This window comes from Ornithorhynchus anatinus, chromosome 10 (assembly GCF_004115215.2).
Source record: "Ornithorhynchus anatinus isolate Pmale09 chromosome 10, mOrnAna1.pri.v4, whole genome shotgun sequence".
Classification (NCBI taxonomy): Eukaryota; Metazoa; Chordata; class Mammalia; order Monotremata; family Ornithorhynchidae; genus Ornithorhynchus; species Ornithorhynchus anatinus.
Window position 1 is genome coordinate 36382676 of NC_041737.1, and position 23186 is coordinate 36405861.

The 23186-nt window shown below is 45.1% G+C and overlaps 1 protein-coding gene across 1 annotated transcript in view; it reads right to left on the reverse strand.

Annotated features, from left to right (window-relative positions):
* BMT2 (base methyltransferase of 25S rRNA 2 homolog) overlaps window positions 1-23186 on the reverse strand; it is a gene marked incomplete at its 5' end in the record, with an annotated part of 54681 nt that overhangs the window by 21118 nt on the left and 10377 nt on the right. Inside the window, 3 exon segments of the mRNA XM_029073284.1 lie at window positions 785-958; window positions 5683-5799; window positions 5801-5816. Coding sequence (XP_028929117.1) covers window positions 785-958; window positions 5683-5799; window positions 5801-5816 — 307 coding nt within the window.

Here is a 23186-nt window from a genome sequence, read left to right on the forward strand (position 1 = left end):
AATGACTAAAATCTGGTGCCCAAGAACACATTCCAAGTCAAAAGCATAATGGGAAAAGATACTTAATGCCTACTTCCAGGCCGAAAGCCCCAAAGGCTGACACAATTCATTAGCATTACTGGAACAGTAATGATATTAATGAATCAAAAATCCTTCAGGTTGCTTATTAGTCATAAAAGAATTAGCTTGCAGTAAAGGGTTCCAATAATAAGCCTGGTATGTTAAATATACTTTAAAACCCTAGCGCATAGGAAATGCATGAAGAGAAATAAAATTTGCTGGGTGCTTATTATCTATAGCATAATAGCAGTTCCTTAAAAGCAGTCTAGCAATACTAGATTTCCCTTGATACATTTCACATAAAAATCAAACCCTCTTAATTTTCCCTCTTGACCCTAGTTACCATACTTAAAATTCAGTTTTAATAGGATTCAAAGCTTTCTTTATACAAATGGAACATTAAGTTTTTATTTCACTGAAAGATTGTAATCAGTCCTTGGAAATTTTAAGCCAATTCATTTGTAGAGAGACTTTTAAAGTAAAATAATTAACATTTTCCAAAATATTTCATAAATCAATGGCATTTGAGTGCTTATTGTGTGCAGAGCTCTGAACTAAGCACTTGCACTAAAGCTGTAACATTTTGAAATTTCACTGGTGCCAAATAGGATATGGCACATGAATAAATTTGGCCCAACATACAATGATAGAACATTTGAAAATGTGACTGCTAAATCTGCATGCAACGCACTAAAGGGAAAACGGTCCAATGAAGGCAACTCACTCCTGAGTTATGATTTCCGTGTTTACGAAGCTGAAACTTGTTATATGATCTTCAAATCTGGACGTTCCATGTGTGTTTAAGGCTGGCTGGCGAGGCGAAGCAAGCACTGCTCTTTTTTCATCTTTCTCCAGGGCTTTCCTCTTTCCACCATTTTGAAAATATTCCCGGCACACACTAAAATGTAGAATCAAAAAAAAAAAAAAAAACACAAAACACTCACAAAAGTATTTACACTTTCAAAACACCTGATATTTAGTACAGAGTTCACCCAAGTATAGTATGCAAGATGTATTTACACCTGCCCTTCCCACCACTGGTCTTTATGAAAAATGCCACCACTAAATAAAGGAGAGAGAAAAATGAGGACTTAAAAACTGTAGTGAGTGCGGAAGAAACAACTGAAATACCAAGCCCAAAAAGGACTATTAAATGAGGAAGAAAACCTAGAGCTGAAGTACAAAATACAAGATTGAAGGACAGAAAATGTCCTGAATAAAGAAAATTATTTGTTCATTCATTCATTCAATTGTATTTATTGAGCGCTTACTGTGTGCAGAGCACTATACTAACCGCTTGGAAAATAGCACCCCGTTTATTAGAGACTGGCTCTGAACATATTTTCTTTTCACTAGGTTCATGATCAGTGAAGGCACAGGAACGATGTGGTGCGCTCTTTGAGGGTACAGGGAGTGTCCAGATTAGTTTACAGATTGTGCCCTGTACCTTTACTGAAAACGCATGATCCTTCAGGTGGCACAGGCACAAAGGATTTCATAAATGTTAAATGAGAATACTTGGGCTAGCCCATCACAGTGGAAGAAATATTTCAGGAACTGCAGTTCACATTTTAAAAATAACTGCTTTATTAAAAATGGCTGACTTCACATTTACCCATCAGGACACAAAATCAGGTTCCCGGTTATGAAGAAACCGTGTATGTCAAATTAAGCCTAAAGAGAATTTCACCGAGTAAGCCTTAATAAAAATGTTCATCAGCAAATTCACTGCCATCAGCCTCGAGCAACATACCACCAAACTTTTGTTGCTTTGGTTTTGTGAAGAATTTCATCTTTTAATTTACTTTGGAGATTTCATTCCTGCTAGGAGATAAAACAAATCACTCTGTGTACTTTTTAGACCGAAAAGGAGCTCGCCATGAAGGAAGAAAAACACAGGCTACCTAGAATTGTATTACAACAACAACAAAGGAGTTTGGAGAAAAGGTTTGTGAAATAGGACATCACTGACCTTCAGAAACGGATGGGAATTCAATAATGGATATTATAAGGTCACCATATCGGGAATACTCAGATAAGGAAAAACAAAGAAATAGTTGGCACAAGTTCTCTTTTGAAAATACATGGAAAATAGAGCATGAATTCAAGTTTCAATTCTGGATTATACAAGGAGGTAGCAAGCCTAGTGGAAAAAGCACAAGCACGCAGAAGTCAGGACACCTAGGTTTGAGCCCAAACCCTTTAAAGGCCTACCGAGAGATCTTGAGCAACCCACTTAACCCTCTCTGGGGCTCAGTTTCCTCTTCTGTAAAATGGAGATGAGATATTGCAAGTCCCGTGTGGAACAGAGACACTCTCTGATTCCACTACCTTCGATCTATCCCGGCACTTAGCACTTAGAGCGTGCTTAATGATTCCATATCATCATCATTACTACGAGAATAAAGCCTCCTTACCTATTTAGAGATAACTACTTACTGGTTGGTGAGATTCTATCCAGACAATGTGGGTGTGGCTGAAAAGACTTATGCCTATATATTCTATTCCACACCACTGCCCTTCTCCACCTCCCATGGATAAGCAGGTCTCCTTGATGTGATTTTTTTTTAATGGCATTTGTTAAGTGTTTACTATGTGTGAAGCACTGTATTAAATGCTGGGGTAGATACAAGATAATCGGGTTGGACACAGTCCAGGTTCCACATGGGGCTCAGTTTTAGTTCCCATTTTACAGATTAGGTAACTGAGGCACAGAGAAGTTAAGTACCTTGCCCAAGGTCACACAGCAGGAAAGTGGTGGAGTTGGGATAAGAACCCAGGTCCTCTGACTCCCAGGCCTGTGCTCTTTGCACTAGGCCATGCTGTTTCCCAGGGATTACAGAAATTACAGAGATTACAGAAGTTAGAGAATTTTGTAATTCTCTATGTGGGCATTTTGCACCTTGCCCTGCTTGAAGGACAGAATTCAGTGACCATAATTTGCTCTCTATTGTTGTTGAATATATTTGGTTGTGTTCAGGACTTCCCAACTGTAGATTAGTACAACTTGGTCTTCTTCATCATCATCCGGCTAGAAGATTAGGCTGCATCTGTGAAGTGGTTCATCATTATCTGCGTGTCTTCCTGTGTATGTGCCTAGACTGAAGAGACTAGAGCTTTCCATCAACACCAGGCCTCTCATCTCTCTATATCCAGGTTCAAGGTTTAAGGGAATGCATGCCAGAGCTTCATCCCTGGTCAAATTCTTTCTGCCCCAGTGACTTTCATTTGAGCATCTGGGATTGACTAACTTGGAGACTTGGGAAAAATTTACTTTCTGTTCTTCCCCTTTCCCCACCCTGTTCTGCCATGGTTGCAATATCTCAAACAGCCCAGTGAAAAATGGTAAATGTATTCCTCCTACATTCTCCTGACTGCCTGGAATTCAGGGTGGTCTTCTGAGAAAAGGTTTCTCTTCTACAAGGCATACTTGGCCTTTCACTGATTCCACCAGCAACTCAGAGAGACACCAAAGCAGCAACAACTTGAGAGTTGAGAGTTGTACATTAGATTCATATGGGAAGGATGGAGAAGCAGCATGGCTCAGGGGAAAGAGCACGGGCTTGGGAGTCAGAGGTCATGGGTTCGAATCCTGACTCTGCCGCTTGTCAGCTATGTGACTGTGGGCAAGTCACTTCACTTCTCTGTGCTTCATTTACCTCGTCTGTAAAATGGGATTAAGACTGTGAGCCTCATGGGATAACCTGATTACCCTGTAGCTACCCCAGCACTTAGAACAGTGCTCTGCACATAGTAAGCACTTAAATACCAACATTATTAATACTAGCCCAGTGAGAAAAATCAAGGCTCTTTCAAGGCAATGTGTGGAAAATGATGTTTACTAAATGTTAAAAATTCTACAAAATCTCAAATGCAGATGTGGAGACAAGCTATAGTCATGCTCTAGTTAAGGTTCATTTTGACCTTCAAATGATATCACTGCCTCCAAATAACGAGTATGGGGGGAATAGACATTTCACAGAAATGGGAACTGGAAAAGACTAATAGTGCAAGCTTGGCTCTCTTCTTTGCTTGGGAAGGTTCATTTCACAACGGAATACCTTTTTTAGTCTTAGTCTCATATTTATATGCAAAGTGATAAGATTACTCCACAATGAGGAAGTGATTTGACCATTGCTCTTTTCACTGATATGTTGTTGGAAAACAATAAAAAACATTTGCTCAACAACTGTTGCCACAACACAACCCAAGGGGAGGAATGGAGTGAGAGAGAGAGAGAGAGAAAGAGAGATAACACGAAAGGGAGGGATTAGAGGGAGACCTGTTCATCACTCCTGCAGAAATTCAAGTAAATGTCCTAGTGTCATATCCGGCCTATTTTAAGAAGTGAGCTTGAGTCTGGAGTTTGAATGTAGTCAGAAGAGCCAGTGGACTGCTGTTAGATACTCCAACCTTAGCTAGGAGGATGGGTCTCTTGGTGAGCAGCTGTTACGTGGCTCATCCAAGCATCGTGTGCCTCTGTCAGTCCGAATCCTGGCCTGGATGGACCACAGATCTGACTCTGTATTGCATTTCTGGACTATGCTCCATCTCCTTCCTCTGCTGGCCTTTTCGACTGGCCGCCACAAAAGAAAACTCAGCAGCATATGCATAGCATATGCAAACCAGATATTTAGACTTTGCTAGCACTTCCGTTCTGAAGGCGGCCGGGGGGGGAGAGGAAGGGCAAACCAATGACGTCAAAGCTTTATGGACTGCAAAAAACCGGTTTGTCAATACAAAAATGCAAAAAATTAACAACTCAAAATTGTCTTTCGTTGAAAGATTTAATTTGAGATAACAGCGTAAGTATGATGAAATGTTAAAAATGCCCCCCCTAACCCCTGCACAATGCATGTTATCCCAGGCACACGGCATACCGTGAGCATGTCCTGGTGGATACCTAGTCCCCCTCCCCCAACCTCACCTATCAATGGGCTGCAAACTTCCAAAGAGGGAGCATTTTTCACCTCTCCCTCCTCTGTGCCGGAACATTCTCCCCCACCCAAGTGAGCAAAAAGCCATAGTCTCCCTTTGCCCTGGAACATTTCCCGCAGCCCCAGCACCCAATGGTGCGGTGGTGGCCGAAGGAGGTAGTAGAGCAGGTGAAAAGCGGACAGCAGTGTACCCGATGCTGGAGAGACAGCAGACAGGCATCTGCTGCGACGGACCATTTGGAGACCTCTGGAGGTGCACCCATACCCATAGTGTCGTGCCTGAAGCTACTTTTCCGGCGATTCTGGCTCCCAAGGTCCTCCCCAGCCACGGTCACTCCCGTCCTGCCCCTCACGTGATTTCTGCTTTCCTCCGCCGCCGGGCCACAAGGCCAGTCACTGCACCACTTCCGCCGCAGAAGATGCCCCGCCAAACAATTTAAATAACCGAATGGCGCTTCTGCTCCTCTCTTAAGCCGAGCTGATCGAAGCCCAGAGCATAAAACCCACCGAGACTGCCTAACAGAGAGTGAAAAAACATTCTTGACAGTCGCAAGCTTCTAGCGCACATGAAAAAGACAGATTGTTAGTTCCGCATTCTCAGATCAGAATGACAGTGGTGATGAGAGGTCAAGAGCCAAGCAGAGTCAATATGACTGCGTACCTTGTTGATGCATCAGAGCTTTACCTGGAACACCATTCAATGCGACCCTCCCCTTCACACGTCTTGCCCAGTGATTATCTGCAAGTTCTTCATCGCCACGCGTATTCGCAAAGTTCCTCATCCTCGCAGTGCTCCCGCCAATCTGTCAAAATCTCCCACTGCAAAGGAAAAGGAAGACGTTAATCAGTAATTTATCCGATCAATATTCCAGACATTTAAACGTCCATCTTCTAGATAGTATCTTGAAAGGAACCTGGGAAACCGTCATTCTAAAGGGCACCTTCTTACAGAAGATCTGAGCTAAGGTCTTTTTCCAATCCAGTGTTTCTAAACCCAGCACTGCTATGGGCTCTGTGGCGAGAATGGCCAGGAAACTGCCCGCTGGGTGCCCTCTGGGAGTTTTAGACTGAAACATCATTTGGGGTGTTGCAGTTAAAATAGTAATAGTATCATTAAGCGCTAGCGTTTGCAGAGCTCTTATTAACACTGAAAGAGTATACAGTGGGAAGAGAAAACTCATCACGGGCAAGTCACTTCTCTTTCTGTGCCTTAGTTTCCTCAACTGTAAAATGGACTTAATCCCTTTTTCTCCCTGCCCTAACAGTGAGCTCCATGTAACAAGGACTGTGCCTGACCTGATTATCTTGTATCTACTCCAGCACTCACATACTGCTTGACATCGTAACACTGAACAAATACCACAATTATATTCTTAATTAGACCAGCCTCAAATGGTTCACAATCATAGAAATATTGGGTCGAGTTGAGGGGTAAGGACTGAAGACAGACATATCGAGAGCAGTGAGGGGCATAAGTGTTTTCCTTATCTAACTTTCTGTGACCAATTTGTCCCACAGGAGAGAGATGGATAAACAGGCTGGCTTCTTGCATGCTGTCCGAGTCGCCCGGACTCCTGGACACCGAAGTTTTCCGAAGGATTTAGCAGGTGAAAAGCGCCCTTGTCGAGTCGCAGGTAGATGTATTTTATTCACCTTCAGGGTTGTCTGTTCCAAACCTGAGGTATCAGCAATCCCTGTCACTTGGGCCGAAGTGACTCATCAGCCTTGGGCCGAGGGTTACCTCCCTTCCTGGGGCTCTACGGTTCTGTTTCGCTTCTAGTCTTGCTTGGGCCACTGTTCCCAGGTCCCTGCCCCTGCATCTGCTGCATTCTCTTGTCTGTTCTTCTCTCCACAGACCCAATCCACAGACCCAACTGGCTGAGCCGGTGCCCGTGTTCCTGGGGAAGCATGACAAGTGGAACAACAACTCTACAAACTACACAGGCCCGCTGCAGGGAAGGCGAGTTTGTTTTTTTTTGTTTTTATGGCATTTGTTCGGTGCTTACTATGCACCACACACTGTACTAGTGCTGGGGTAGATCAAGAGTAATGAGTTTGGACGTAGTCCATATCTCACATGGGGCTCACAGTCTTCACCCCTTTTTACAGATGAGGTAACTGAGGCACAGGGAACTGAAGTGACTTGTCAAAGGTCACACAGCAGATGAGTGACAGAGCCAGGATTAGAAACCAGGTCCTTCTGGCTCACAGGCCTGTGCTCTATCCACTAGACCACGCTGCTTCCCATGTTGACTCTTGATGGCCTGAAAGCAGGGGTGGGAGGGTGAGGGGAGGTTGGCAGGAAGAAGACATGGTGTTTGAGAGAAAGTTGGGAGGACCTGGGGGAAAAGGCCCAAAGCCGGCCTCTCCCAACCTATTCCTATCCAAATGTCTTGGTGTCAGTGCACTCCACCCAGCCATCTCCCAGGGCCACAGGATCACTCTGGGGCGACAGAGTTGCCCTGGACTCAGCAGCAGCCGTCCTGATGGAAGGAAGTGGTGTAGCGATGATAGAAATGCTGAAAAGCCACAGAGTCTCAGAAGAAGGGCAGTTCCTCCTCGGGAGGTAAGCGGGCACCTTCCTTCTCCCTTTACAGGACCCTCCCCCATGGACCTTGTTGGTCATCCACTATTTTTGATTGCCAGTGCCTGCCTTAGAAAATTGGGGGTGGAGGGGGTGGTGCTCAGGAGAAAGCTGAGCTAGTGATTTTCACCCCAAAGCCCTTTTGCCAAAAGCCTTTCCTTTTAAATGGCTGGAATAAATACGTGAGCCAATGGGCAAAAGACCATCAGCGGGCTCTTGCCTCCTTAGAGGTTTCCAAAGCGGCACCAAGGCTGATCCTGAACTAAAAGGATCTGGGACAAACGAGTGGTCTGAGGCAGGAGCTGAAGTGAAAACATCCATCGACAAGTGAGTTCAAAGGCTAGTCCCAAGAAAATCAAGATAAGGTTTTGGGGGCTTAGCCACAAAGCTCCAAGACTGATGACCTGATTGAAAGATTATGCCCCATGTTCCAAATTGGTTGGCGAAGGTTTGGCTTTCAGTGTGGCTCAGTGGAAAGAGCATGGGCTTGGGAGACAGAGGTCATGGGTTTGAATCCCAGCTCTGCCACTTTGCAGCTGTGTGACTGTGGGCAAGTCACAACTTCTCTGTGCCTCAGTTACCTCATCTGTAAAATGGGGATTAAGACTGTGAGCCTCATGTGGGACCACCTGATTACCCTCTATCTACCCCAGTGCTTAGAACAGTGCTCTTCACATAGTAAGCGCTTAACAAATACCAACAATATTATTATTAAAAAGGATTCGTTTCATGGAGAGATACCTTCATCCCTTGACTTCACAGTTGCCTCACACTGTGGACCACCCTCCTCCCCAAGCAAAGCTGGCTCCTCTGACAGTCTTTTTTTATGGTACTTGTTAAGTCCTTTCTATGTGCCAGTCACTGTACTAAGCGCTGGGGTAGATATAGATAATCTGATTTGGATACAGTCCCTGTCCCACATAGGGCTCACAGTCTTAATCCCTATTTTGCAGATGAGTACCGAGAAGTTAAGTGACTTGTCCAAGGTCTTAAAGCAAGCGGCAGAACTGGGATTAGAACCCAGGCCCCCTGACTCGCAGGCCCGAGCTCTTTCCACTAACTGTGGTATTTGTTAAGCGCTTACTATGTGCCAAGCACTGTATCAAAGCTCATTTCTCTGCAATTAATCTGCCGGTACTCCTTCGGGGGGGGGGGGGGGGGGGGCCTCATCCACTCTCACAGCTTCAACTGCCAGCTCCCAAATCTACCTTACTATCCTTGACCTCCCTCCTCCTCCGCATTCTTGAATCGCCTCCGGCCTCCAGGACATGTCTAAATGGTTGTCCCACAGTCATCTTAAGTGCAAAATACCCCTACTGAACTCCTCACCTTCACTCCTAAATCCCTTTCTTTCCAGGAGCCAGTAAACAAAAGTGGGAAGGGGCTTTCAGAGGAAGGAGGAAAACCAGATAATGACAATAATTGGGGTATTTGTGAACTATGTTCCAAGCACTGTACTAAGCGCTGGGATGGATACAAGCAAATTGAGTTGGTGTGTTCTCAAAACTAAGGCCTGTTTCCAGGAGAGGATGGGTCCGTGGTGTCAATGATAGCTGAGAGGTCAAGGAGGAAAAGAGTTGAGTAGAGCCCATTGGATCAAGTCCTACTAACTCTACTGTCCTCTCCCAAGTGTTTAGTTTAGGACTGGGCATCCAGTATGTGCCCAAAAAATACTGCTATTGATGAAGGCATCTGGAATCACTAAAAGGATGGAGTTCCAGATGGCAAGCACCCTCAAATGAAGTCCATATTCGATCTTAATGGCAGTCATTTCATTTGCTAATTTTCCAGAGTGGCTCAAGTCTGATGGTTGACCCCTCACGCTGATTTCCCAAAGTAACGGGCTGAGTTCCTACGCTTTCCCACTGAGTCAAAAAAGTTTTCACTGCATGACATTTAATGGTTTACTAAAACTCTACTTAAACGTCATCATGCAGTGAGTCGGAAAAAAAAAAACACAAAGAAACACTGGTATTTGGCTTAATGTGCTTAAAGGAGGGCTGAAGGCCACTGACTACTGTAAGCCCGTCAAACGGCAGGGACTGTCTATATCTGTTGCCGACTTGTTCATCCCAAGCGCTTAGTACAGTGCTCTGCACATAGTAAGAGCTCAATAAATACTATTGAATGAATTTGAAAGTAAAGGAATCATTCAAGGCTTCTTCCCAATGGTTATTTAAGTAGTGGTTTGACGCTCTGCTCGCTGAGTATTTTCTGGAAAAAAACCTAAGGAGAAATCTGTGACTTCTTTTTCGAGCTACTTGGGGAGCTACGGCTAAGACTGCAGTAGAATAATATTTTCGGTGGAGGTTTAATACCTATCTCTATCTCCCTCAGAACCACGAGGAGCAAACAAGCCCTTTTTTGGTGCCATAAATGATTCATCAAAAAAAGTATAATTGATTAAGAATCGAGGATACAATTATCCATTCATTAGATCTGAAATGATACATGTTTGGTGACAAAGGAAGTGACAAGTTTCAGCACTGGGATCAGAACTGTTTGGGTAAAAAACCTTTAACCAAAGAATGAGAATATGAAGAACGCATTCAAGTTCCCCATGCTTCTCCGGGTGGGAATGAATCCTCCTTCCCAGTTTCACCCCCAGCATATTAGGAGCCAACTAGCCCTCTGGAAGTGAGAGTGAAGCAGGCCAGGGACCACTACCATATTCTTTTCAAGCCTCCCAGTTGTGGCAAGGGTTTCTGAAGGGTCCTGTTCCTGAATCTTTGGGTGAGTCCCCTGGGAGCCAAGAGAAATTGCAGATTCCGTGATGACATCACCAACTTGAAGGTGGTAAGGGATTAGTGCCTTTAAGGAGCAAGACTGATTAGCCGTTGGCAAGGGCATCAACCTGGGTTTGGCTGGTTAAGCCTCTTAAAGGCGAAATGAAATTTATATCAATCTGAAGGGAGACCTGAAAATTACAAAATTCTACTTTGAGTAACAAAGGAAACAAGGAGAAAAAGGAAAGAAGCCCTAAAATGTTTGTAGACAAACCCAGAAAGCACAGGAAAGTAGGAGGAGGAATTGGAGGTTCACCACCAAAGTTATAAAGAAATGGGAAAAACTGAGACTTGATGGATTTTTCATATGGCCCCTGTTCCTCCCCCTCCCCCTTCTCTCACCCCCCAATGGATCTGGCCACCTACTTCATCACAAAAATCAACACAATCAGGTCTGAGTCCCAAAGCCACCCCTCCCCTTCTCCCCTCTCCCCACCAACCCTTCCCTACTTTCCCATCCTTCCCTGCAGTATCCTCAGAGGAGATCTCTCTTCTCCTCCTCGCAAGTGCCACCCCCTCACCTGCGCCTCGGACCCCATTCCCACTCACTTATAAAAACCATCGCCCCTGCCCTCTCCTTCCTTAACTTCATTTTTAACCACTCAATCCCAATGGCCTCCTCCCTCTGCCCTTCAAACATGCCCACGTCTCCCCCATCCTAAAAAAACCTGCTCTCCACCCCACTTCCCCTTCCAGTTATCACCCTATCCCTACTACCCTTCCTTTCCAAAATCCTAGAAGAGTCATCTACAATCGCTGTTTAGAATTCTTAACGCCCATTCTCTCCTGGACCCCTCCAATCTAGCTTCCGTCCCTCCACTCTACCGAGGACTGCTCTCTCTAAGGTCACCCATGACCTCCTTCTTGCCAAATCCAATGGCTCCTACTTCCATTCTAATCCTCCTTGACCTCTCAGCTGCCTTTGACACTGTCGACCATCCCCTTCTCCTCCACACCTTATCTCACCTTGGCTTCATAGACTCCGTCCTCTCCAGTTCTCCTCTTATCTCTCTGGCCGGTCATTCTCAGTCTCTTTCGCAGGCGCCTCTCCCCCTCCCATCCTTTAACTGTTGGAAGTTCCTCAAGGTCAGTTCTTGGCCCTCTTCTGTTCTCCATTTACACTCACTCCATTGGTGAACTCATTCCACTCTCATGACTTTGACTACCATTCTCTACGCAGATGACATGCAGATCTACATCTCTGCCCCTGTCCTCTCGCCCTCCCTTCAGGCTCGCATCTCCTTCTGCTCCAGGATGTCTCTACCTGGATGTCGGCCCGCCACTAAAACTCAACATGAGCAAGACTGAGCTCCTCATCCTTCCCTCCAAGCCTGGTCCTCTCCCAGGACTTCCCTATCACCGTGGATGGTACGACCATCCTTCCCCGTCTCCCAGGCCCACAATCTCGGTGTCATCTTTGACTCGTCTCTCTCGCTCACCCCACACATCCTATCAGTTTACGAGACCTGCCAGTTTCACCTTTACAAATATCACCAACATCCGCCCTTTTCCTCTCCACCCAAATGGCTACCCTTACTGCTACGGGCTCTTGTTATATCCCGGCTAGGACTACGTGTCATGCCTTCTCTCTGATCTCCTTTCTCCTCTCTCGCCCCGCTCCAGTCTATTCTTCACTCCGCTGCCCGGCTCATCTTCCTGCAGAAAACAATCTGGGCATGTCACTCCCCTTCTTAAACACTCCAGTGGTTGCCTATTAACCTCCACTCCAAACAAAACTCCTCACTCTAGGCTTCAAGGCTCTCCATCACCTTGCCCCTTCCTCTCTCTCCCTTCTCTCTTTCTACTGCCGCTCCACACGCTCCACTCCTCTGCCGCCCACCTCCTCACCGACCCTCGGTCTCGCCTCTCCGCCATCAACCTTGGGCCACGTCCTCGACCGCGGTCCTGGAATACCCTCCCTCCTCACCTCGACATCTAATTCTCTTCCCCTCTTCAAATCCCTACTTTAAAACTCACCTCCTCCAAGAGCCTTCCCAGTTGAGCTCCCCTTTTCCCTCTGCTCCCTCTACCCCCACTTCACCTCTCCGCAGCTAAACTCTCTTCTCCCCCTTTCCCTCTCCTCCTCCCCTTCTCCTGTCCCACCCCCTCAGCACTGTACACGTCCGTTCGACTGTATATATCTTTATCACCCTATTTATTTTGTTTATTTTGTTTAGTGAGATGTACATGACCCTGATTCTATTTAGTTGCCATTGTTTTTATGAGATGTTCTTCCCCTTGACTCATTTATTGCCATTGTTCTTGTCTGCCTGTCTCCCCCGATAAGACTGTAAGCCCCATCAAACAGCAGGGACTGTCTCTATCTGTTGCCAACTTGTTCATTCCAAGCGCTTAGTACAGGCTCTGCACATAGTAAGTGCTCAATAAATACTTTTGAATGAATGAATGAATGAATTGCTGGACTAGAAGGAGGCATGGCTCTGGGGAGGTAGGTAGGGGTAAAGGAAAGGCGCTATAAGCTTGTAAATTAAGGCTAATTCCACACGTTCAGAGACCGGGAAACTGCAGAGGGCCAATAGGTAGACAGTGCCTGGATCAAGATGGTAGGCAAAAAGAAAAAGGAACACCTGATGCTAGGGGTCTACGGCCAGCCCTAGGAATTAGGAAAAGGTCAGCAGTGCTGTCTTTGAGGAGCTTATGATTTCACATCAGGATCTGGTGAAGGGGGTTGGGTTGGGGGTGGCTACCTAAACCAATATCTGCCAAAAATACAATTCAGTAGGTCACTGATCAAGAAACAGGATTTTAGGGACAACTTTCTACCTCAGAAAGTAGAGGAATTATTGAAGGCAGATCATATTGAAGGCAGATCATTTTTCACTATCTTAAAAGACTCTAAAAAATGGTTGGAAACCATGGAGTAAGTGACCCCAACATTCTAAGGGAAAGGAGTGTGGTTAGAAAGAATAGGAATTTTAGGAAAGCAAATCTTAGCAGCAGACTTGTAAGCACTAATAGGAAGAACTCAATGGAAAGAAAACCTAAGAGGCAAGAAGTCCCCAAAAGCTGGCGGCTTTCCAGAAAACAGTTCTGCGGCTTAGGAACAAAACCATGCCAAGTTTGCAAAGAAAGAGACCTGAAGGGTAACAAGTACTAAGTTGGCCAAACCCAGGATTATAAAGAGAACTGAAGGTCAAATTAAGAAAGCTACAAAATGAGTACCAAAAAAAGAGCCTGCTTGTGTAATGACGAGGATGGAAAGAGAATGCTAAAATGGAGATGTGATTAGCACAAAATATATGTAAGCGCCTACTACGTGACAGGCACCGTACTAAGCACTGGGGTCAATACAGTTAATCGGGTAGACACGATCCCTGTCCCACATAGGGCTCACGGTCTTAATGCCCATTTACATATGAAGAACCGAGGCACAGAGAAGCTGAGTGATTTGCCCAAAGTTACAAAGCAGACAAGTGGCGGAACTGGGATGAGACATTCCCTCGGAGGTATTCAATTATATGAAAAACAAAAGAGCACTGGGAAAGACAGGTGATCGCATTCCCATTATTCATCCTCTTCCCAGTAGAAAGGAAGGGAAAATGCTAGTAAAGGGATGACTGAGAAGAAAAATTAAAGATATCTGAATGATTTTTTTTATGGCATTTGTCAAGGACTTACTAGGTGTCCATCACTAGTCTAAGCGCTGGGGTAGATACAAGTTAATCAGGTTGGACACAATCCCCGTCCCACATAAGCTTTCTAAGTCAGAGGGAGGAGGATTTCATCCCCATTTTACATATGAGACTGAGGCACAGAGAAGTCAAGTGATTTGCCCAAGGTCACCCAGCAGACAAGTGGCGGAAAGCCAGGATTAAACCCAGGTCCTCTGGCTCCCGGGCCCATGCTTTTTCACTAATAATAATAATAATGATTATGGTATCTGTTAGTGCTTACCACGGGCCAAGCACTCTTCTAAACGCTGGGGTAAAATACAGGGTAATCAGGTTGTTCCACGTGGGGCTTACAGTCTTCAATCCCCATTTTATAGATGAGGTAACTGAGGCACAGAGAAGTGAAGTGACTTGACCAAGGTCACACAGCAGACAAGTGGCGGAATCGGGATTAGAACCCACGACCACGCTGCTTCCCTTTGTTAAATCAAATTGTAAACAGTTGACCAGAGCACATCCTACTAGAATAGGGAAAGAAATACTTCAAAGAAACCGTTAAGAAAAAAAGGCTGCAGGTGAATTTTAAATTAGCAGGACCTACCGGTTTGCATTCTAGCATACTGGGGGGTTGGCAGATGTGGTGGTAGAAGCTTTAGGAGAAGCAGCGTGGCTCAGTGGAAGGAGCACGGCTTGGGAGTCGGAGGTCATGGGTTCTAATCCCGGATCCTCCACTTGTCAGCTGTGTGACTTTGGTCAAGTCACTTAACTTTTCTGTGCCTCAGTTACCTCATCTGTAAAATGGGGATTAAGACTGTGAGCCCCATGTGGGACAACCTGATTACCTTGTACCCCTCCAGCGCTTAGAACAGTGCTTGGCACATAGTAAATGCTTAACAAATGCCATCATTAGTATTATTATTATTTAGCTATTATGTTTCGGGTCTCAAGGAAGATAGGAGAAGTCTTCAAAGGTTGCAAAAATGGGAAGTACTGTCCCCATCTTTAAAAAGAAAACGATGCCCAACAATAACAGACCAGTGGGGTTAACTTTAATGCCTCGGAAGACGCTAAAATAATATCAGGCAAGCAATCTGCGATCAGTGAAAAGAGCCTAAGGTTCTAGGAGACAGCCAACAATGCTTTGAGAAAAACAAATCTGGCCAGACCAATTTCATTTCCTTCTATAAAAGTGACAGATCACGTAGACACAGGAAAAAAGCAATAGAGAATCGACCGATTTCAAGTGAGCTTTTGAAAGCCATACCATGTGGCTAACTTCGCATTGCACAAAGCTAGCTACTGTATGAGTACTAGTTGGCCCCAAAGGAGAGCTATCAATGGTTCAGTGTCAAACGGGGAAATGAAGCAAATGGTATCCAACGGGATTTGTCCTGAGGACAGCCTAGTCAGATATCTTTATTAATGACCTAGGAAAAAAAAGGGAAAGAAAACTGAAATTGTGCTCATCAAATTGGGCAGATGATGCTAAATAGGGCAAGAGAGCGAACATATGGAAGACCAGAAAGAGAAGTCAAAGTGACCTTGTGAAATTGGAAAATTGGTCTATAGCCCAGCTGAAATTCGATTTGGGCCATATGTTCGGTGGTTCAGAGGCCAAAGCAGACAATCACAAACAAATGGATGGGGAACGTCTGTCTCTACTCTGAGTTCAGCTAAATAGGACCTGGGAGTTATCTTTCTAGCAGGCAACATGAAGCTGAACACTAGTCAGTAATAGCACACCGTTTACAAATGCAAAAAGTGAAAAAGTAAGAACAGCCTGCAAACGTGAGAAGGTCTGAAGATTAACAAAATTCGGGGCAGGTCTAGACAGTAGGTCCAGTGAAGAAAGCTAAAGGAATTGGAGAAGACAAGACTAAGGAGGGCATGTAAATGCTTGCAAGTCATTAACAGGGCATCTGATGGGGAGATCACCGTCCAGCTGTTCTCCATTTCCACTGAGAGTAGGAACAGGGAAAGGAGGCTTAAATTAAAGCAAGATGGCAATTTTAAATAACAACAACAATAAACAATTTTGTGGCATTTATTAAGGACTAGGTATCGGGCTCTGTATTAACCCCCGCGGGCACATACAATGCAATCAGATCAGACACAATCCCTCCTCCCCACATGGGGTCACGTTTAGAGGAAGGGAAAACTAAGCCCTCATTTTCTCTTGGCTGTTGTACCCCTTACGCACAGATCCTTATGCCCTATTTTCCCCTCTGTAATTTAATGTATGTTGTCCCCTTGTAGATTGCGAGTCCTTGTGGGCAGGAATCTCATCTACCATCGCTGCTGTATTGTGCTTTCTCAAGTGCTCGTTACAGTGCTCTGCACAAAATAAGCCCTCAATAAATACCATTTTGTGGTCAGGGAATGTGTCTGTTTATTGTTATATAGTAACTCTCCCAACTGCTTAGTCAGTGCCCTGCACACGGTAAGCGCTCAATAATACAATTTGAATGAACTGAACAAATGATCGATGCGTATTGAATTCCTATTTATGGAAGAGAAAAGTGAGGCACAGAGAAGTTAAGTGGCTTGCCTAAGGTCACACGCAGGCAAGCGGCAAAGCTGGGATAGACCTAGTCCTTCTAATTCCCAGGTCTTGTGTCTAATCTACTAGATCTTCGTCTGGTGAGTCCCATAAGGGTCAGGAGTGGGTCCAACTTGATTAGTGTCTCACCCAGTGCTTAGTACAGGACTTGGCACATAGTAAGCACTTAACAGGTCAGCATCACGATATCTTCTGTGCTTTTTTCCACTAGGCCACTTTGCTTGTCATTAAATTAAAAATGTAATGCTTGACCTTCATCATGATGATAAACTGACTATTCTCCCAAAGCAGCTCGTGCTGTCTTCATTCCTGAAAATCTTTAATGAAAATATTCACTCTCCCACCTGTCCTGGTTGGCTTAGCATTCACTTGTCTGAGGTCGCCTTTCAGATCTAGGTAATATTCAGGAGGAAATAAATAAGGATCAGGCAAACAATACTAACTCAGTTTAGAAAATCAGCTCAAATTCTACCTAGGATAAGATAGCAGAAGTCAGCTGGTTGACTTCTAGAACAAAGTTTTTAGCTAACGCAGCTCTGACCCTTTTCTGCACTTATCCTGAACTTTGATCACAAACATTCCTTCAGGTTTATGACACAGCAATGTTCAATATTCAAACCTCTCCAGTAGCAATGCAACTACTGCATAATGTGGTTTACCTTAACACAACTGATTTCAGAGTGTTTAGGTGACTGGCAATTTCATCTAAAAACCAAGGCAACCCAGATACTTGGTGTATTCCAGGATTTTTTTTTACATTACTGATCCAATGAGGTAACCAAATCAACAGGCATGGCACAGTTTCCATCAAGGGAGAGACTGAAAATAGTGGTGGTATCATTCTGAAAGCTTGGGGGCACTGAATTAAGTCTACAAAAATCAGTCAGTTGTGTTTATTGCGTGCACAGCACTGAACTAAGCTCTTGGAGAGCAGACTCTAATAAGAGTGGGGGCAGTGAATATCAAATCTTAAAACCTAAACCTAGGAGAGCCAAGCCATTGAAGCATGAGTTCACAAGTTCAAGACAGACAAAAGGAAAAAAAACTTCATATCAATAACCAACATGATGGCATAACAAAGGCAGTCTCTCACTATGCAGTGTGGTCAAGACTGTGAGTCCACACTGGCTTCTTCAGCCACACTCCCATCCAACCACCCATAAATTAATTTTCACTGTCAGAACACAACCACAACTATATATACGTAATATATATTTGCTGTTATACTGTCTGGGCAACTTTTGAACAACTGAAGTTGCCCAGACAGAAAATATCAGTAGGTTCAAGAAAGCTCTTGGGAAAAGTGTTGTTCATTACTTTTTTAAAAATTATTATTAAAAAGACATCTCCAACTAGGAGATTGGATGACAAATTGGCAGTTGTCACACTGTCCTGCCGAGGATCCTTTGATGCCACCGTGAGAGGCAGAATTCCTGGACGATCTGGCTCATCACTCAGATCCAATGTGGATATATGCGTTAGCTCAGTGGAAAGAGTACAGGCTTGGGAGTCAGAGATCGATGGGTTCTAATCCCAGCTCCGCCACTTGTCAGCTGTGTGACTCTGGGCAAGTCACTTCACTTCTCTGTGCCTCAGTTATCTCATGTGTAAAATGGGGATTAAGACTGTGAGCCCTACATGGACAACGAGAGTTACCTTTGTATCCCCACCTCCCTCACCCCAACCCCAGCGCTTAAACAGTACTTGGCACATAGTAAGCACTTAACAAATACCATCATTATTATTATTTCTACCAACCCCCAAATGAAAACTATTTTAAACCAGATGACTATTTGAGATTTGTATTTGACAGAGTCCCCAGATACAAAAGCTGACCTCAAAATTCAAAGCTTGATTGTTCACTAAGTCAAGACCATGATTTAGGTGAAATGCCAAAAAAATAGATTACAGTGACTGAATCACAGGAGGGATTTCTTTCCTTGGTGATTTGGCCTGAGGTAAATATGGTGAAAATAGCATCAGAGTACTCAAGTACTCGAGCATTATCGCAGTACTCCAAACTAAAGATAGTTGCATCTATTTACTCTAGTTCGCTATGAATAGGCAGGAGGAAGAAAGTCCACCCAAGTCCCCCCAGTGAATACCTAATCACCTCTGTTCCACTCTCTCTTGGCTGGAGTCAACCCATCCCTTTTCCCCTGTGTCACTCCAGTATGGCACTCTAGTATTTTTTAAATTTCTGAATGCTTGGATATTAACAGAGGTCCTGATCTGTTACCCTTCCCTGCGCATGAATGTGTTTCTCTTTTTTAAAATATAGATGGAACAAAAATAGCTATTTGGTTTTCTTCATCAAAGGGCTTCCCAAAATCTCCTGCCATCACTTTGTAAGCAGCACCTTGGGAATAGAAGTTCCAACTCCAGTCCACTAAGTCAAATACTGGCCCCATCATTACTGAAAAAGTTTCCACGAGCTTCAGGGATGGCTCTCCTTTCATGAATCCCTTTTCCACATCTTCCCGCTAGCCTGGAACTTCCCCACCCTCCATATACACCAGACGGACCACGCTCTCCATCTCCAAAAGCCTTACTGAGGCAACAGCTCCTCCAAGAGGCCTTTCCCCGATTAAGTCCTCTTTCCTCGATTCCCTCTCCCCTCTTACGTTGTCTACGCACTTGGATCTTTGGACACTCCGGTATTCACCGCCTCCCCCGACTCCTCTGCACTTACACTGCTCATACCCGTAATTATTTACTTATATTAATACCTGTCTCACCCTCTATACTGTAGGCTTGTTGTGGCCAGGGAACATGTACTACCAACTCTGCAGTACTCTCCAAGCATTGAATACAGATGATGAATCTACTAAACACAGCTCCAATTGGGGAAAAAAGAACCCCAAACAACTGTCTATTCACAGATATCCAACCAAGGGCTCAAAGGCTGCCCAGCATACTCTGGATGCCACCTCTCATGGGCACTGCCAAAGCCTTCCTCAGATACCATAGAAATGGTTTTCTGCTTATTTTAATGTAATAATCATTCATCTTGGGGGAAATTTGTCAGTGGACAACTGAAACATTAAAAGATCATAGGCTAAAATGAATAAATACTAAATTCTGGGGCTTCTGGGTTCACAAGGAATAAACAAAGGGGGTTAGAGATGTAAGGGGAGGGAGCAACTATGTTAACAAGACTGAGCGGTGTTCCCGCGCGAAAGGAAGAAGACATACCAGGAATGGAAACAAAGAACCAGGATATGGAAAGGGAAACGATCCTTAGTGGGACGGCATTAAGGCCCAAAAGTGCTACAGAGGATTCGGAAGCAGGCCGGGCAGACTCACTACCAAATTAAATAGAGAAACAAAAGACGAAGAAAAATACAAAAATCAAAATCAAGTCCACGCCCATTGCCTTTCATGGAAACCAAATCGGAGGTGCTCGATAAGCATTCTAGCAAACGATAACAGCTGAAATGAATTATGCTCACAAGGCCATTAGAAAAACAAGGAAAGTAGGTTGAAAACGGGAGGGGACGAAGTCCAACAAAAGCCTCCAAGAACTTGTAGGAAAATAGCTTACAGAGGCACCCCACAAAAGCATAATGAGGGAGAAATGGAGGGAAGGCACACTCAACAGCCAGGCAGTAGGGCTAGAGGGCAAGGGAGAGGGGAAAGACTTTCCACATGTAGTGAAGAAGAAAGTCCTGAATTGAGGTAACCCCTTTACTGCAAACAAGGAGAGGAAAAAGCAAACATGTGGGTACAGAAGAAACCCTTTTTCATGTGCATGGGGACTGCCCCTTATTTTGCTTACACGTTTACCAAGAGCCTTACAATGGATAAACATCACTCTCAGCCAAGACTTCCAGGGCATAGCAACAGTCACTTAGGATGCAAACGGGGGAAAAAAAAAAATCAACCCCTTTGGGCTTCTCATTCCCTTTCCCTCCCCTCTACAACCCACCTGTTCTCCCCTGGAAACTAAATAATCTGCTACAAGCATATAATTGTTTTCAGGGTGGCTGTTGCCTGTCTTGCCTCCTACTCTGCACTCTTCCAAAGTTTCTTTTAAGCCACACTGAGCTGTCGCTGGGACAGTGAAGCAGCGGAGGTCACAAGAGGGTAGAACTGCCAGCTGGGCTGGGATTTCCTACCGTCTAGCAGCTCAAAAGGTGTTATTCCCTTAGGTTCCTGTCTCCACAAGGCCACGCTGAAATGTACTTGTGCTCTAGGGCACCACACTTTCTCACCCACCTACCACCAACACACTTGGATCGAAGACACAGTTCAGGCTTAAATGATGTTTCAGAGGAGTGGCAAGGACTCGTCGTCACCCTCCCAAATGAAACCAGTATTGTTGAATGCAACACTCGGGCCTGGAACGAGAATTGATTCCTTTCAGTGTTTGTGAAGGGATTTACAGTAAGAGGCCTTTAGAATGTGGGTCAGTTGCCAAAAAGAGCCGTGGCTTACAGGGGTCTCCGAGGTTGATCAGGAGGTGGGAAGAGGGAGATGCCAGAACAGCCTCAGTGACCCAAACTGCCCAGGCAGCCCTCACAGACCTTTCCCTGGCCTATCCGTGGTGGCAGAGACTCGCTCCAAGCCTCCTTGACCGCTGTGGGGCTACTAATGCCCACCGAGGCAGGGCAAGCAGGAGAAATTGGGGAGGGGAAGGAAAGAGTCCACATGGGTAAGCAATACAAATCTCCAGGGCTGCTCCTTCCACCTCATAAATGGCAATGCAGTCTTCCATGGATCCCATTTCTGTAGACCTCATCCCTCTTGGCACTGCCTCTTGGCGGAACACGGGGGGGAGGAACAAGGAAGGGCAAGAAACATCAGATTGGCAGCATCCCACAGTCTCTTCCCTCTGTAGGCAGTGAGGGCACCATCCTAGCTCTGCTACTGTTCTGTTGTGTGACCTTGGGCAAGTCACTTCACTTCTCTATGCTTCGATTACCTCAGCTGTAAAATGGGGATTAAGACTGGGAGCCCTATGTGGGACAGGGGCTGTGTCCAACCCTATTTTCCTGTATCCATCCCAGCGTTTAGTACAGTGCCTGGCACACAGAAAGAGCTTAACAAATAGCACAGGTATTATTATTATCCAAGTTTACCAGAGCTCTCTTGCAAAAGGCAGCTGCTGGGAGGGCCAGAGACTGGGGGAAAAGAGGAGTGGAGCAAGGGAGGAAGAGGGCAGAAGAGGCTAGAGGCGTTGGCCTTCAGGTTATCAGACACCACAGTTAACTGGCAGGCATAACATTTCGACTGTATTCATGTTCCATTAATTTTTTTAAATGAACCAGCATTTGAAGACCTAGAACGTTGTTGGACAACTGTGACAGAAGTCAAGGATAAGTTTTAGAGGGTCAGGGTTATAAATAAACTATTCATTACAATTATATATCATAAATGATTTATTTACATTAGTGTCTGCCTTCCTTCTAGACTGTAAACTCGTTGTGGGCAAAAGAACAGTTCTACCAACTCTGTTATACTGTCCCCTCCCAAGCCTTAGTATACTGCTCTGCACACAGTAAGCACGCTCAAATATACCACTGGTTTTGATGATGATGATGTGAGGGGCCCTGACTTTGAGCACTTAAAGGTCAGCGAACAAGAGCTAGCAAACTAAGGCCATTCAACGCGTAACAGTAACGAAGCTGGAAAGTTTAAAGCTGTGGCAGAGAAACTCGGCCACTTTCGCTAGAGTCCTTTCTATTCTCCATCTACACCCATTCCCTCAGAGAATTCACTCACTCCCACAGCTTCAGCTACAAATCATCAAGGGATGATCCCCAAATCTAAACTCTCCAGGCCTGACCTCTTTCCTTCTCTCTGCCAGTCTCACATTTCCTACCTTCAGGACACCTATACTTGGATGATCCACTGACACCTCAAACTCAACGTGTTTAAAACAGAACTCATCTTCCCACCCAACCCTGCCCCTTCCCAGTGATTCCCCTAGCAGTAGACAACACTTCTTTCCTCCCTGTCTCCACAGCCCATAACCTGGGAGTTATCCTCAACTCATCCCTCTCATTCAATCCACATAGTCAATCTGTCACTAAATCCTCTCAGTTCATCCTTCACAACATTACTAAAATCCGCCTTTGCTCTCCATCCAAATTTGCCAGGAGGATGATGCAAGGACTTATCATATCCCGCCTCGACCTACTGTATCGGTCTATTCGCTGACCTCCCTGCCTCCTGTTACTCCCCACTCCCAGTCAGTCCTTACTTTACTCTGCTTTTTTTCTAAAAAAGTTTTTAAAACTTTTTTCTAAAAGGCCATTCAGTCCATGTCTCCCCACTCTTCAAGAACCTCCAGTGGTTCTGATCCACCCCACATCACACAGAACTCCCTTCCATAGCCTGCAAAGCGCTCAGTCAGCTCACGCCCCATCTTACCTCACTGATTTCCTACTACATCTCAGCCCACACGCTTCACTCCTTCAACGCCAACCTACTCACTGTTACCTCGATCACGTCTACTTCCCCACCAACCCCATGTCCACATCCTCCCTCCTGGCCTGGCACTCCCTCACTCTCCAAATATGACAGACACCATTCTCCCCACCTTCAAAGCCTTATTTAAAGGCTTATTAGCTCCTCCCAGAGGCCTTCCCAAATAAGCCCTCATTTCCCCTACCCCCGTCCTTC